This window comes from Pezoporus flaviventris, unplaced genomic scaffold, assembly GCF_033815535.1.
Source record: "Pezoporus flaviventris isolate CSIRO_AGI_PZ_B2104156 unplaced genomic scaffold, CSIRO_AGI_Pfla_v1 ptg000002l, whole genome shotgun sequence".
NCBI classification, from domain to species: Eukaryota; Metazoa; Chordata; class Aves; order Psittaciformes; family Psittacidae; genus Pezoporus; species Pezoporus flaviventris.
In genome coordinates, this window is record NW_026892550.1 from 85,094,172 (window position 1) to 85,109,955 (window position 15,784).

Here is a 15,784-nt window from a genome sequence, read left to right on the forward strand (position 1 = left end):
ACAGTAGGGCCCAACTTTTAAATCTATATGTGAACACTTTTTTTAGGTAAGACTACCTCAGGTTCTTATGCTTTCTCTCTCTCTCTTTTTTAATGCCAGTTTAACAAATCTGCATCTGTAGGCACTGCAGTAGATGTGAAGAACATGAATTTGCCTTTAAAACACAGATGCATGCTTTTCAGGTGTACTAAATACCCCTTCTTTTATAGGTGAGCATATTGTAGACTACAGAATTCATTGTGCTCCATTTACTATTCATAATTACCTCCACAATAAGTTAATTACAACCCTAAGCTCAGGCTGTGGTGAATCTGTCCACTTTTTCTCATAACAGTAGAAAATAACTGATGTAATTAGTAAGAAAGTCCTTGATGGATGTGTAATGCATTCTGTGTATTCAGAAGGCACAGAACTGGTCAGGTTGCTGCGCCACAGCTGTGGCTGTACAAGAGGCAAGTGCAGACCAGTGCTGACTTCCTAGCTCTATGTGAAGGACCTTGGAAACCTGCAAAACAAAACCCCTTAGCAATGTCCTTAAACCTTAGCAATATCCACTCTAGCTTCTTGTGTGTTCCACATACAAACTGGGGAAGGAATTGAGTATAACCCTGACAGGTTTGCAGTGAAGGTCTCCTGAGACCACTCAGTGGATAAAGAACTGGCTGGATGGCCGCAAAGAAAGAGTTGTGGTCAATGGCTCAATGTCCGGCTGGAGACCGGTAATGAGTGATGTCACTCAGGGATCGGTGTTGGGACCGGTCTTGTTCAAAATCTTTGTCGCTGACATGGACAGTGGGATTGAGTGCGCCCTCAGCAAGTTTGCCGATGACACCAAGCTGTGTGGTTCGGTTGATACGCTGGAGGGAAGGAATGCCATCCAGAGGGACCTCGACACGCTTGTGAGGTGGGCTGATGCCAACCTTGTGAAGTTTAACCATGCCAAGTGCAAGGTCCTACACCTGGGTCGGAGCAATCCCAGGCACAGCTACAGGTTGGGCAGAGAAGAGATTCAGAGCAGCCCTGCAGAGAAGGACTTGGGGGTGTTGGTTGATGAGAAAATGAACATGAGCTGGCTTCAGAGTGTGCTCGCAGCCCAGAAAGCCAACCGTATCCTGGGCTGCATCAAAAGGAGCGTGACCAGCAGGTCAAAGGAGGTGATCCTGCCCCTCTACTCTGCTCTCGTGAGACCTCACCTGGAGTATTGTGTGCAGTTCTGGTGTCCTCAACATAAAAAGGACATGGAACTGTTGGAACAAGTCCAGAGGAGGGCCACGAGGATGATCAGAGGACTGGAGCACCTCCTGTATGAAGACAGGCTGAGAAAGTTGGGGCTGTTCAGCCTGGAGAAGAGAAGGCTGTGTGGAGACCTCATAGCAGCCTTCCAGTATCTGAAGGGGGGCTATAGGGATGCTGGGGAGGGACTCTTCATTAGGGACTGTAGTGATAGGACAAAGGGTAATGGATTAAAACTTAAACAGAGGAAGTTTAGATTGGATATAAGGAAGAAATTCTTTCCTGTGAGGGTGATGAGGCACTGGAATGGGTTGCCCAAGGAAGTTGTGAATGCTCCATCCCTGGTGGTGTTCAAGGCCAGGTTGGACAGAGTCTTGGGTGACATGGTTTAGTGTGAGGTGTCCCTGCCCATGGCAGGGATTTTGGAACTAGATGATCTTAAGGTCCTTTCCAACCCTAACTATTCTATGATTCTATGATTCTATGATTCTGAGTCCTCCTTGCTGGATACGCTGGAAGACCATCTAGGCGGTCTTGCTTTCCACCATGCATATTTCAGAGCTTCTGAAATTTCTCCTTCCTTTTCCACACTGCTTGCTTGGCCTTTTTGCCTTCCACAGTTTACCCAGCCCATACATTTTTTTTTGCCTGTGTAGTATTTGCTGCTTGGCCCTGTTCAGTTATACTTCTCACTGGAGGTTTGGCATCCCTTACTCCTCACCAGAGAGAAGCCAGCTCCCTTCCACCCTCCCCATGTTCTGGCTTTCCTGCCCCCTCCTCAATGAACCGCTCTGGCACTCATACCTCTTTCAAATGCCTCTGCTCCAATCCTTCACACCAGAAGACAAATTTTCCTTTATCTCCTTGTGCCATTTAAGCTGTGAGAAAACTTTTGCAATAACACTTACAGGAACATTACTGCAATCCAAAGCACCGGTTTTTCACTTCCAGGTTTTAAGTATTTTCAGGTTGAGTAGCAGTATCATTAAAAAAACCCTAAAAACCCTACAACAATGTTTCTTGCAAATACTACTTTGTAGATTCTCCTTTTTATCAGCATGTATATTATCAGGCCAGGGTTTCTCATCACAGCCTCCCTTTATTTTAAAAACTCTAAGCTTTTTCCATATGCTTTTAAAACAACAAATATCCTATTAATAAAATCTTATTTCATGGCTATATGTATCGTATGTTTAGAGCAGTTTTTTCCTAGCATCAGGAAAGAAGAAATTTCTTAAGAATCCTTATTCTAGTTTTTGAAAAGACAGACTAAAATTCATGTAATCCCAGCTTTCATTTTAAAGAAGAGCTGCATAACACTCCTAAGCCAACCTGCAAACAGACAGTTTGCATGGACACCCTGTCCCTCCTCAAGGCTAAAGCTTGTCTTTGAAAGCCTCCGTTGTTCTCTGCAGCACCCTATCTGTTACTGTGTTGTAACTGCAAACGCAAAGGTAACTACAGCACAAGGGCACAGTACAATCCACTCCAATGAAGCTGCCAAGCAACATTTTTACTACAAAGGGGAAGCTTTATGATGAAAAAGCGTATTTCCCCTCATATTATTTCCTATTTTTAGCCAACAGCTTTCTTTTCTACAGTCTGTTTTAATCTGTTACAGGTCATTCATCTTGTATGCCACATCCAATGTTCTCCAGCCTTGGATGGAGTTGTGTGGGGCTTAGACTTGTGCACATTTTTTTTAATTGTCTTTGCCCAATGTCCAGTGTTTTGAATTAAACTCAAGTGTGCTCATGTATCCTGAGGCACAGTGTGCTTTCCAAGCAGAGTTCAACACTGACACTACAACACTGCTGATTTATTCTGTTGATACTCCAAACCAAACATAGCTATTCTGGCTGGGGCCCATTATTTTATGACCTTCATGGGCTTCAGAAAGTTTCTGAACTTTCTGAAAGATATTTACCCTCTCGGGCAGCAGCTAAAAAAGCCCCTTTCGCTCTTATTTTTTGTGTTCGCCCAGTGGCTCAGGCTTGGCTATTTCAGTTCCTAGTGAACACAAAATAAGACGTATTTGTGTAGGTCAAACAATGCTCTTAAATCTTTCCAGAACTGAGGGAGACCTAAGTCTCTAATTTAAGTTACAGGGGCTCCCAGATGTCTAAATACTGGTGTATTTCTGAGCCTCAGAAAGCAAAAGGAGGCTGGAGACTTTTGAGGCCAACACCCTTCAAAGTGTGAGGGATGGCAGCTTGGTTCATAGTTCTATAGCTGGTTACAGCTTAGAGATTGCAAAACAAAGGCATAGGTAAGAGAGGGTCTTGTGCAATTTTAGGGGGAATATGTGTTCAGCATGGAAAAAAAGAGGCTAATGACAGGCACTGTATTTGCAGCTCGTGTCCCTGCTCCCCTTCATGGTCATGGTGATGCCTGCTCTGTGACCATGGGCATGCTCAGAAGGCCCTGATACCTTGTGGGGATTCGGCTCAAAATATTGGCTCTAAACTGTAGCTGCTAAAGACATGTAAGGCAAATGCCTGCTTCCTTTTTTTTTTTCCTTTTTTTTTTTTTCTTTGTCTGTGTATGTGGATGTTTAGGCTGGTCTGAAAGGTCATTAAGAATTACAGGATACAAATATGGGAATGGGAGCTTAGGCTGAATAACAGAAAAACTTGTAGCAAATGTCAAGTTCCTAAACTTGAATTCTTTCCAGTCACACTGGACACCATGCTGGAAGAAAGGATGCAAGCAAACTTTAATTTCTGATCCTGAGCTGACAATACCTCTAATATGTACGTTAAATGTTTTTGTCTCTTAACATGTGAAATGAGATAAAATGGGTTTATTTCCTCATCATATGCAAACCTATTAAAATATCTAAAGTATGACTGTAAAGAATTGCAAAATCCTGGCCTATGTATGCTATCTGCAATAAAACCCTTTATGTCTTCGATATGTTTGTACAAATCTCCCTGCTGCATTTTCAACAGGTAGATGCCATGCAGCATCTAAAACAATATGCTAGGTGTAAACTCACATAGTTATATTAACACCTGATTCTTCAAGCCTTGTCCTTGATGCACTGTGATGTTAAGCTCAAACGTGCATTTTCTCCATTCTGATTTCTGCTGCTCTTTCCAGATCTTTGTCTCATATTAGATGATGGCTTAAGGTCATATTATCTCGATGGCTGGGTCTAGAGTATGAGTCAGGAATGTAAACTGAGGTTTTAATCAGTAACAATTAAAGTAAAAGAATGGAAGAGCATCTGCTGGAGTTGAAATAACTTGGGAAATATCAGTCTCACAACTTTGCACAGCTTGTGCATGATTCACCTCGTGACTGTGCTCCTTGGGCTATCTCATTAACCACTCTCCAAGAGGGATGTGAAGGGATACTGTTAAGTCTTTTTGGTCCTGAACTCTAAAGACAAGAACACATAATGCTTCTGGCAAGCTGGAGCCTAAGGGCTAAACATGGTAAGAAGCAGACAGGCAGCCTGAGATACTCTCAGCTTTAATGAGTTGCCTTTTGAGGACCTACTGCCAGGCTAGCAGTAACCAGTGAAAGGTCTGGATTCTTGTATTGTGGTTCATGATGGTGCCACTTCATCTCACCTGCAGTTTTGTATATGCCCAGAAGGGAGGGTTGAACCTTTTTTAATGGACAGCATATTCCTACTCAAAAGACAAACCCTACAAAAAAGCCAAGTAACGCAAACCCCGTGTCAGTGCACAATATAATGTAATATTTTACATAGATTAATTCTATTTAGCAAGGGAGAGAGAAGAAAAAGCACTAACATTTAGGCACAATGACAGCAGAAGAAGGGCAGGAGATGAAATGAGGAAAGGAATGACTAATTCTCTGGCAATGAATTAATGTCTATGTTTACTGTTACCTACTACAACATTATCCATACTAATTAATGGTTTCTACTAAAACAGTTCAGTGAAAGGTAGTTGTACTGGGCTGTGGTTAGAACATTATCTCAAGATAAGAAGACCTGGGGTCAGTTCCTCGTTCAGCCAAAAACTTTCTGGACTCTACCCACTATGTTTGAAGTCAAATCTCCTTTCTGTAAAAGAGCAAGTGGGAAGGTTGTATTTCCCAAGTACAAGACTATGGTGAGGATGACTGAGTATGTTTGAGATCTCCAGTGGTAATATGGCCCATGGTAAAGTTTACTGACAAACACCAGTTTAAGAGAAGTGAAGGCTAAAGATGCGAGGTGCTCTGGTAGGCCAGCAACACTAGACAAAGAAAGCTTTAACAGATATTGTAAATAAAAACAAGTTATTTGCAGGAGCAGTCTGATGCCACAAGAGCATTACACAGATTGCCTCCAGTAACACCCTCCTGGTTTAGAAAAGTATAAGTTTCTCTATCTAGATTTAATTTTAAAATGAATTTGCCCTTTTAAAGGAAGGGCTAAGACTTGAAAATACATTTACTGCATCCCATGAATAACAACGAAGACCAAAGACAGATTTCTGCATTAGAGAAAACACTTTATTATTTCTCTGACTAACATTCTTTGCTTTCTTTGGAGTACTGTGAAATGTTTTTGATTACATACAAGTAGGAGATCAGTCATAATAAGGTGTGTCACTGTTCCTCATTTCTGTTTATGGCTTTCAGTTGTTGCCAGGTCTAATATACTCCTTTGTGACTTCTGAACACTGCTTTGATTTTAAAGGAACACTGTCATAGAATCATAGAATTATTTAGGTTGGAAAAGACCTTTAATACCACAGAATCAATAGAAACAACCCAAAAAACGTTTGCATCCCCTTCTTAGGGACATCATACGGGGAGATAGACATATTAAGTAGGACATTTAAAAATGCCCAGCATTGGTGTTTTGTTTCACAGGATGAAACCATTTCTAAAAGTCCCCTTTCTGATCTTTAGTCTGCCGTTCTTCATTCCCATGCTACTCCATATTCAGGGTTACTTTTCATATATTAGTTTTGCCTACTACTAACTTTTGAGCAGTAAAAGTAGACTTGTCCAGGTTTTCTGGTGATTATTCATTCATGGCATATGCAGTATTACTTAGGTTAACAAGTTAGAAGAAAAAAAAATAGATTTTAATTGTCTGTTTTCTATCATATTTTAAAAAATTACAAAAACAATTTCCTCCACATGCGGTGCTGTAAGTTCCCTTTCTCTGTGTTGTTTTTGGACCTGGAGTATTTTGAAAATGACCTCCTAAAAAAAATTTAGTATTTTTAAAACCTCTTACTGGAATGCATTTGATTTGAGTTATTCAAAGCGAATGCGTAGGACTAACAGGCCTATGAAAATGATCTGTGGTGGGAAAACAGGGTTGTTTGCTTACCTCCCCAGGACATGTTCTGTTCTGTAGGCACGTGTGGGACTTCCTAGGAACCCTGTGAGAACTATGTGCATCTACCAGCAGAATTTAGCTCCCTGATATTCAAAATATGTTTGGATAGTGCAATGTCACAATTTGCTCTTGGTTAAGTTTCTGAGCTAGACCTTTGGCCAGGAGTGTCAAAGTGAAGTGATGGTCTCCCCAGTGAGGTCCCTACTTTAAGGATTATGCATCCCTTTCTGGATAAGAACAGCTGCAATAGCTCCTGTGCCAGCAGTTCAACATGGGGGTACAGGACAGGCTCTGTCCATGCAAGAAGGCTTGTAAATACATATGCCAAAGTGTTGTCGCCATGAATGTAGCTTATTTCCCTGCTTTCAGAAGAGGAATGCCAGATCATGTCAGATGATAATCCAATCCACAGAGGTTTACATATTTATATATAAATTTCCTATTGGTATAACAGACAATTAAACTACTCATTTATTAAGATAAAACTTGCTTATGGAAGGTACCAAATGTTTTTTTTTAGTGCTTTTTTTCCCTCTCTGAGGGAAACAGACTTTAGGCACTTTGGAATTTTTCTCCTCCTGTTACATATTCCCACATGTGCAAACACAGTCCTTCAGTTATCACACTGCACATAATTGCTGTAGGGAGGATGATGATTTCAAGTGAGAGAATGTGAAGCAGGATCAGATGAATTTCTTAAGCAGCATGAAGCCTAACCTCTTGTATGTGTGTATATATTACTTAAAAAATAAAGGCAAGACTTTACTTCCTTTACTGTATACAGATTACCAACAGAATTGTTTTGAAAATACAATTTTCTTAAAATAATCACTTAATCACTGGCAAATAATGCTGCCACTAACTTGCAAAGAATGATGGTTCTAAGTTCAGCCCAAAGTGTCTGAAACATAGTGTTTGAAACACAGTGGTTCTAATCAAAAAACCCTTTCTGGACACAGTTATTAAATCCAAGAGCCATGTTAAGGAGGATAAGAGAAGCAAGGAATAAGACCTATTTAAAATCAGTTTTGTTGCTGTTGCTAATGAAATCTCAAAGGAAAGAGACTTAAGAACCAGTGAGCTCTTGAATACAAGCAATACAAAAATAATCATTTTAACTTCATAGGTGCTTTTATAATTCAGGTAGTGAAACAGCTCATTGTGTATACTCACAGAATCTGGAGATTCTTATTCAGCATGCGGGAAGAAACAAAAGAGTGAAAAACTATTATCTCCTGAGCAGTGCACTTGATGCTTATCTACTGTAGAAAACTATCTGTATAAAACAGTCTGAAAAGAATTTGCTGTTAATTAGCATTTCAAACCTCTGTGTATAAATGCCTGTTAGACTAAAGACAGACATCGGAAGCTCTGACTGAATGGTGATAAACCTGGATGAAATGTCACCTCAGACATTCTGAAGAATCCATCTTTGGTTATTCTGATATTGATATATACAGTGATTACAAGGTTATTAGGATTAAAACCACAAAACAGCTATCTTCTGGTCACTCCAGTCTTATATAAAATCAGCCTCTTTTTTTTCTCTGAGATACTTCCTGGTTCATGGTGGCAACACCAACTGCGTGAAGATAGTCATGTTAACTTGACATATGATCTCACTTGTCTCCAGTGGTGTTACGCTCTGATTCAATCTTTTAGTGAGTTGTAGGCTTTTGTGGTCCGGGTATTGATGAAATCTGCCTTCTTAAAGTCAGCCTTTGGAATGAAAGAAACAGAGTAATTCATTATCTTCAGTACCAATTCTGCAAGGGAAGGTGGGTTCAGCAGCCTAAAAGCTAGATATGGAGCCATGGTGGGGGGGTCTAGGCAGAGTCTTTTGCAATCAGCAGAGACAGAACAGGAATCTCTGATAGGAGAGACGATGAATCACTGGAGTTGCTTAACTCTGTCCACTGACTGTAGCAGGAGCTTATTCTTCTAGGTCAGTTCTACAGACTCCTAACTCTTAGGTGACTAATGTCAGCTGAGATTAATACTATCTGAACAAAGACTACAGGGCAATGCCAAAATGACTCAGGGTTTTATCAGTCTCGTTTGATCAAGTGATTTCTGTTGCTTATTAGACTGACTTTTCAAAAACATCTAGCCATTTGCTTGGCCTGCAGTTTTTAGTGCCATACCTGGTATCTCTAAAGGGACCCAATTTGCACAAGAACAGCAAGTAATCAGTATTTTTTGAAACTCAGATCTGACAAATGTGTCTTACAGGCATACCCGCTGTATGCACCTGTGACTTCAAAAAATTTGTGTCATTAGGGATATTGCTGTACATTAAAGTCAGGAATATAGTTGAAAACAAGCAGAGACAAAAAAAATCAAGTTAGAGATTATATAGGTAGGGCACCCTTTTCCTCGAAAGCAGCTTTCTGGCTTGCGGGGCAGTGTACTTGCTGAGTGTGATGCAACACTCTTAAAGGATACTACACTAAGTAACTTTTTCTGAGCAATTTTTAACAAAAAATCTACAAGAAGAAATAAGCTGAGTAATAAATGCTAAAGCCTAGAGCTTTTAAAATTGAATAATTTTAGGTAATTGGGAATTTTAGGTGTCAGAAATACTGGACAGCAAGAGAACAAGGAATGAAAACAGTTTGAAATGCAGGTTGAAGGTAGGTAGGTTGAAATTAACCCCACTGTGTGTTGAAAAAAGCAGTCCTAGAGCTTCAACAGGAAAGACACAAGCTGGCTTGTGGGCTGACTCGTGCTGGTCATTTTTTGTTTGATTTTGACTGTGGCAGTGAACGTTTGCCAACACCTTTGCCAGGTGGTAGCTTTTTATTTGAATATAACTAACACCCAGACCATACAAACATCAAGAACAAGACTGCTCTGGTTTTACAGCAGGAAGCTGCCTCGCCCTTCCTTTGCTTTTCTGGCACCTTAGCCCTGTGTGTCAGGTTGGTTCAGTCAGAGGTGGACGGACACCTACTGCGCATCACTTCTCACCATCTGACACTTCTGGCAGGCAGCAGCAACATTTTTCAGAAACTTAGCCAGTGGATACAAAACCACAGAAGGAAAGAACATGAACAAAGACGAGCAAAAAATCAAGGGCACGCATTACTTGTGCAGCATTATGTGCAAGTAATAGGAACACCAAATTCGGAGACCACTTGAAATCCTATCATAGGCTGTTTCTTAACAGTGCAGAAGTGCTAAGGGCCCCAGAGGACAAATAGAGGGTTCTGGGTCCGAAAGAACAGATTACATATCTTTGTTCCAACCCAGATCTTACCTTTTTGTAAGCGCTGTGAAGATCGGTATGTGACCACAAGGAGTAGAGGAGGACTGAAGCAGCCCTACTAGCCTTGCTGAACACGTTACTGCAGTTTTGAAAAAAGAATGATAAAACATTTTAAATTCCCATGTCATAATCACAGCGCATATTCAGACTTCAGCAAATGTAACCTTGTAGCATTTTTCTGCCTCTTTCCTCCTAAGTGCTGGTTTACTGCTCTTCAGGTATTCTAGCATGTTTCATGCTGTCCTGACTACTGAAAAAAAAGGAAACATGACTCCCTACTTGACTAATTCTTCAAAATTTGGGAGAAATTAAGTACTTTATAGCCTTCATCTTAGAGCAGCTATCATACTAGAAATTTTCAGTTGAGGAAAATACACCTCAGCATAACAAGCATCTGAAAGGATCTTTCTAGCAGGTAAAATCTCGGGTTAGTTAGATGGGATTTAAAGTATTCAGGACTTCATGAGGGCTTCCTTTGCTGAGATGAATTTCCTCTACCATTTTGTAAAAAGGGAGGAAGACAGAATAATTATTCATATTCATAAATTCATTAATTAATACTTTTGAGTAAATATTGGTTGCATGTGTTGACATATTAAAGAATAATTACAGGAATTTCAAATCTATTCTCTAAAATGCCACTTTATAAACATATTTTAAAGTACAGTTCAGTAGGTTCTGTAAAATGTATCCCTGCACTTTACTGATAAAGATTATCAGGACTATGTTACAAGGAACAGGAAAGATAGAAATTTTCTGGGGACAGATAAGATCTGCTGGTCAGTCACTGTATATATCAGACCATAGATAATGTTGTGCAGTTATCTTCCAAAGAGTTATTTAAAACGCTGGAACATGGCAAATTTAGCTGTGGATGGAACAGTTGCTATAAGAGGTTTTTTCCGTATTTCCAAATATGTGCAATTTTACTCACATCACAGTCACTTGCTTAAGCTGTCTTGTACCTTGCAATGCAGTGGTTTTATCCTCCAAGTGGCAGAGGATGCAGTTTCTTTTTTTTTCCCAGGGAAAGTAGAATGGAGAGGAGAAGGCATCTCAACCATCTTACCTGTCATTCATGCTGATAGTAATAATCTTTGGTAGGCCATCAGCACTCAGGAGAAGCCGTGCATTGTGTGAACTGCTCTGTGTCAGATTGTACAAGGTGTAGCAGATGGATGCTGTGGTTTCACAGACAATATCAGACCCCGGGACTGTCTCAGGAAGTATCGAGACCAAATCAGGCAAAACTTCTTTAGCTATGAGTTAGAAGAGAAACAAAATGCATACTTTTACTGGTGGATTCACCACTTGTAATTTTTAACACCATATGGATTATCCCTTTGAAATCAACCCAACAACATGTTACAGTATTTGCATTAATAGGGAGTGCTCTCTAAGGATTAAACACTGCCCAAGAGACTGTTCTGCAGAATTCTGGAGGTTAATCTCCCCCATGAACCAGCTGTATGCCTGTAATTTCCACATCTCCTCCCCTTTGGTGGGAACAAAGTAAAACAAATAATGTGACTTGATTTTATCCCATAAGCAGCAAAAAATTCAAATATACATTAAATTGAAATGAGACTACTCAGAATAGAAATGGCTTCGAATCTGAAAATAATCATAATATTTTAGAAATAAGGTCCTCTAAAAAGCCTGAGCTATCTTCCTTGTACCACCTTCTAGCTTCCATTCTCAAAAAGCTTATGCATAAAACCTGTGTGAACCGCAAGATTACAAAGCTTTCTGTCTAAAAGAAGAAAATACAGTGTTTGCTTGAAGAATTACAGATGCTGTATGATTTCTTGCAAAGGATTACATAGCTGTGGCAATACAGAACTCAGGACTCACTCTCTTTTACCCTATTTTAAGCAGAAGAAAAACTCCCTCTCCAAATCTGTATAGATTTTATTTCCATTATGTATTTTTGAAAGTAACATCAATGAAAGTCTCTGATGAGGAACACAGAATTTAGCAAAAACTTGAGGTTAGAGTCTTTCTTAGTCAAAACTCTAATTTTCAGCCCTGTATAGTGACTTCAAGTATCTGCCCTAAAAATCTACTAAACTCATGTTATCAGGTTTTTTGCACATTTCTTTTTTTTAAAGAAGGAAACTTAAAGGCAAAGAACGCTGAGGAAGCCCAAGAGACAATGAGTCTTTGCTCACCTATATCACTTTGAAGAGAGGTGTTGCGGGACAAGTTCCTGAGCAGTGAGACTGCTGTCTTCTTTACTGTTGGGTGGCTTACATGTAGCATAGTTCGAATACTTGGAAGGCCATTTGCCTTCTGAACAACAGTCCGGGCCACTGAAAACGGCATCTGTTATACAGCATGTGGCGATAGTGTGTCATTACCATGAATGCATAGCCTCATAAAAACCCACAGCAGGTTCTCTACATCAATTTAAGTATGTTTAAAATAGTTTAAATCCAGAGCTACATATAAGCTGCAATAGAAAAGGTAGGTTATATAAAAGAAGTTTCAAGCCCTTTCTCCCATGTCCTCTTTGGCCAGTTCATCAGACAAAAGTCATTAGTTTCCTCACCACAAAAGTGATCTATGGTTGTGTCAAAGCTTTCTTCTCCCCATGGGACCGATTATATTCCATGAAACCACTTTTGTGGTGCTTTTAACATCTATCTACTCATCCCTTGTTGTGCAATGAATTAGCAAATTCCACACATGGAGGAGTACACAGGGTGAGAAGCATCATTATTTGCCAAGCAAGAAATAGCTTCACTGCTGGTTATGACTTTCCCTTCAATATTCTTTGATTTACTTGATCATGTCTGCTAGCTGGTGACTCATCAGTGGTCATTTGAGCTCAGTGCAGTGAGCATGTTGCACTGCAGCCTTGAACAAAATGCAGTCACATTAAGAATAAGAAAACAAGAAAAAATAAAAAGCTGACTTACTGGTCCAGTGCCAGCTGTGAGGTTCTGAAGAGCTCCCAAGGATGCTTCCTGGGTATAGTTTCTGGTACTTTTTGCTATTAAGGAGAGATATATCCTAATCAGTGTGGAATGCCAGAGCGATTCAACACCTCTGGGATTGCTCTTTTCCTCAGGTAGCGGTGTGTCCTGCTGCTTCTAAACATGCAAACAGATCAAGCCTTTAGAAACACTGACCTTGTATGTCTTAATGCATCACAAACTAAACTAGCCATTTTGTAACTCTCTATGAGCAAGTTATACATAGATTTTCAAATTGTGAGCTCAGATGACAACATGTAAAATTTCAACATTTAACTATACTGGCCTCTCCATCCAAAAAAGAGGAGATAGGTGCAGGGGAAGCTGCTTCTTATCTCTCAGCAAATGACCCTAGGGGCTGAGACCAAGGAGAAACAGAAATGGCCAGCTAGAACTGTACTGTGGATGGAACAGGAGAAGGCAGAATACACTCCAGCAAAACCAATAGGTGAGGAAAGGTCATAAATCCTTTTCTTTCACTTCTACCTTCCGTTAATACCTGCTTTCCTCCAAGAATGCCTTGCTACCAGAATACTTGTGATCTGTACTACATGCAAAAGAAGAGGTCCTGAAGTAGCCCAAATGCTGGCAACTCATGGAAGTGGCAAGTCACCTTGTGCTGGTTTTACTGGTGAAACTGCCACAACACCCACTTTTTGGTAGGGCACTTGCACAATTGCCGTGCACAGTACCAGTTCGATACCATCAGAGGTGATGAAATTGAGTGGCAGTATTCCTCATCTAATGAAACAATGAATTGCTATGGGTGTTATTATAAATTTGCATTTTTGGGGCAAATAAGTGTCACATTACTAGATAACATCAATAACACATTGCTAAGCAGATTACATCTTTATTCTCCAGAAGCTGCTACAGCTGATTGACAAGATGAGATGTAACTAAACATATGCTTTACCTCTTTTACTTTTCTGCTTCGTGTTCCAAAACAGCCCGGTGTTTTATCATTGCTAGAAGTATTTCTTCTTTGCATATATATGCTCTGGGCATAACTCTCAGGGAGCTCTATCTCTAGCTGGTAGGAAAGATTGTGAAGAGTGCACACACAGTTCTCTGTGGCCTAAAACAACAAAAGAATAGAAATCTTGAAAGCTTTGGCATATGATGAAGGGACATGCATAGACTCGAGAAGAGCTTTCATTTTTGAACCTTCAGCAACTAACTGCAGCTTCTAATGGCTTGCAGAAGAGCTAGTCTTTGTGCCAGTGATCCACAAGACTGCATTTACACTCATGAATTAAACATGCCCTAGGATGTTCCTGAGCACTGAGGCCAACTGGCACACATGGCTTGTATTCAGAGCAGGGTGCATGCCTGTTGGAAATGGTCCTGGGACATTATAATTCCTGAATTGTGCCTGGGAATTGTTTGGGCTAGTGCTATTTGGCACAGACCAGAAGTGTGCGGAGGACTATTTAAGAGCTTAACAGTAAAGACGATCACGTACGCACCACACTGTAGCATCAGCAAAAGGGAAATTTTATATCTTTCCTAAAGAAGAAGCTAGAATGCTTTTTTAAACTATATGTGCCTTTGTCGGCACAGCTAAGATTGGGTCTACAATTTCTCAGTGATGAGCTAGTGGCAAATAGCTTTATTACCAGTCCCTCCTCATTTGAAAGTAAAAGGAATGAGTGGTTTTAAGACAAAATGCAGCTGGGATTTACTGGCACAAACATAATGTGCTGTGTTTTCCCTGAAGCTAATGGCACTGAATACAGGGAGATGGAGAAGCTCAAGTAACTAATCCTAGAATAGAGCTATAAATGTGCAGTAATTGCCACTAAACAGCACAAGTTATAGCAGGAACACTAGAAGTGCCTCACTTGCTGAGGCTAACCTTCTCGTGAGTGACGGCTGGTCTTCTCACCCAACTTCACCCAGCTTTAAGACAAGCACCTTGTTTAAGCAATGTTCAGGGTTTATCTGCAGGCAATGATGGGAGGACGACAATGAAAGAAACTGGCCTCTGGAGGCGTCTATGTCCTTGTAGTTACTAGCTTATGCAGCAAGTATAACTATACCTTAGAGAAATGAATCCCATTCAAAATGATGCAAGCTCGTTAATTACAGTGCCACCCAAAGGGATTTAGGTTCTTCATTTCCTAAGGGGTATATAGCACTAAGTATATACAGGAGAGTAACCAGATTAATTTTTTAAGCTTCTAGCTAGCTACCTCCCTGAGACAATTAAACTGATAGTACTGATTCTCTAGGTGTTTTCTCTGAAAGCTGTGATTTTATGTAACTTTTAAAATGAGACAGAAGTTTCTAGCTCTCTCTGATGTTTCTGAAAATATTTTCCCAAGGCTAAGGTATGTTATTCTTTTAGATTCCAGGATATAAATACTTCAAAAAGCTTCTTACTGGACTTACACCTTTGGTGGCAGTTCTAAAAGCTCTGGAAATAAGTTTGGCAATTACATCACAACTGTTTCTGAACATTGGTTTTCCCCTAGGACAAGACCTTTCATCTCAAAGAATACCTTGTCATTAGGCTCGTGGTCTGCAATAGCTCCTTGAATATAATACACAAGAGAATCAATTAGGCCATCACATTCTCTCATCTTTTTCCTTCCTTCTGGGCCAGCAGAGCTCATGTTTCTGTACAGAAAGGAATATGTTGGTAAGCAAAGATTCAGTCAAAGACTTTTCTCCTCTGACAATCTTTCCTAGCTAAATTTTAAAGATACTAAAGTTAACGTTGACTGCTTCCTTTCTTCAGAGCTGTCACGAGAATCTGAGCCTTGGCTAGGTAAAACTTTCACTTCAGTGCATTTCCAGACAAAACCAAATACTCCAGAAAAACAAACTGTTGTGTTTGGAGGGATAATGGGAGACCTGAGTCACATCTTCATCTCAGAGTTGAATTAATTCTTTTTAAACAGTAAACCAAACTGGACTTCTGTGTGTGTGTCTGTATGTGTGTGTGTGTTATTCCATTTTTAATTATATTTTTAATATATAAGACAG

The 15,784-nt window shown here is 40.1% G+C and overlaps 1 protein-coding gene across 2 annotated transcripts in view; it reads right to left on the reverse strand.

Annotated features, from left to right (window-relative positions):
* Positions 1-5,684: 5,684 nt before the first annotated feature.
* Positions 5,685-15,784, reverse strand: part of PKP2 (plakophilin 2) — a 43,723-nt gene continuing 33,623 nt past the window's right edge. The window contains exons 7-13 of one of the 2 annotated variants that reach the window (XM_061444882.1): positions 15,298-15,415; positions 13,710-13,871; positions 12,737-12,910; positions 11,987-12,140; positions 10,885-11,074; positions 9,807-9,894; positions 5,685-8,266 (exon numbers count right to left, since the gene is read on the reverse strand). In XM_061444882.1, coding sequence (XP_061300866.1) covers positions 8,198-8,266; positions 9,807-9,894; positions 10,885-11,074; positions 11,987-12,140; positions 12,737-12,910; positions 13,710-13,871; positions 15,298-15,415 — 955 coding nt within the window. In that variant the 3' untranslated portion in view covers positions 5,685-8,197. Of the gene's footprint in view, positions 8,267-9,806; positions 9,895-9,919; positions 10,066-10,884; positions 11,075-11,986; positions 12,141-12,736; positions 12,911-13,709; positions 13,872-15,297; positions 15,416-15,784 lie in introns of those variants that run through there. The other variant, XM_061444881.1, reaches the window with a different exon arrangement.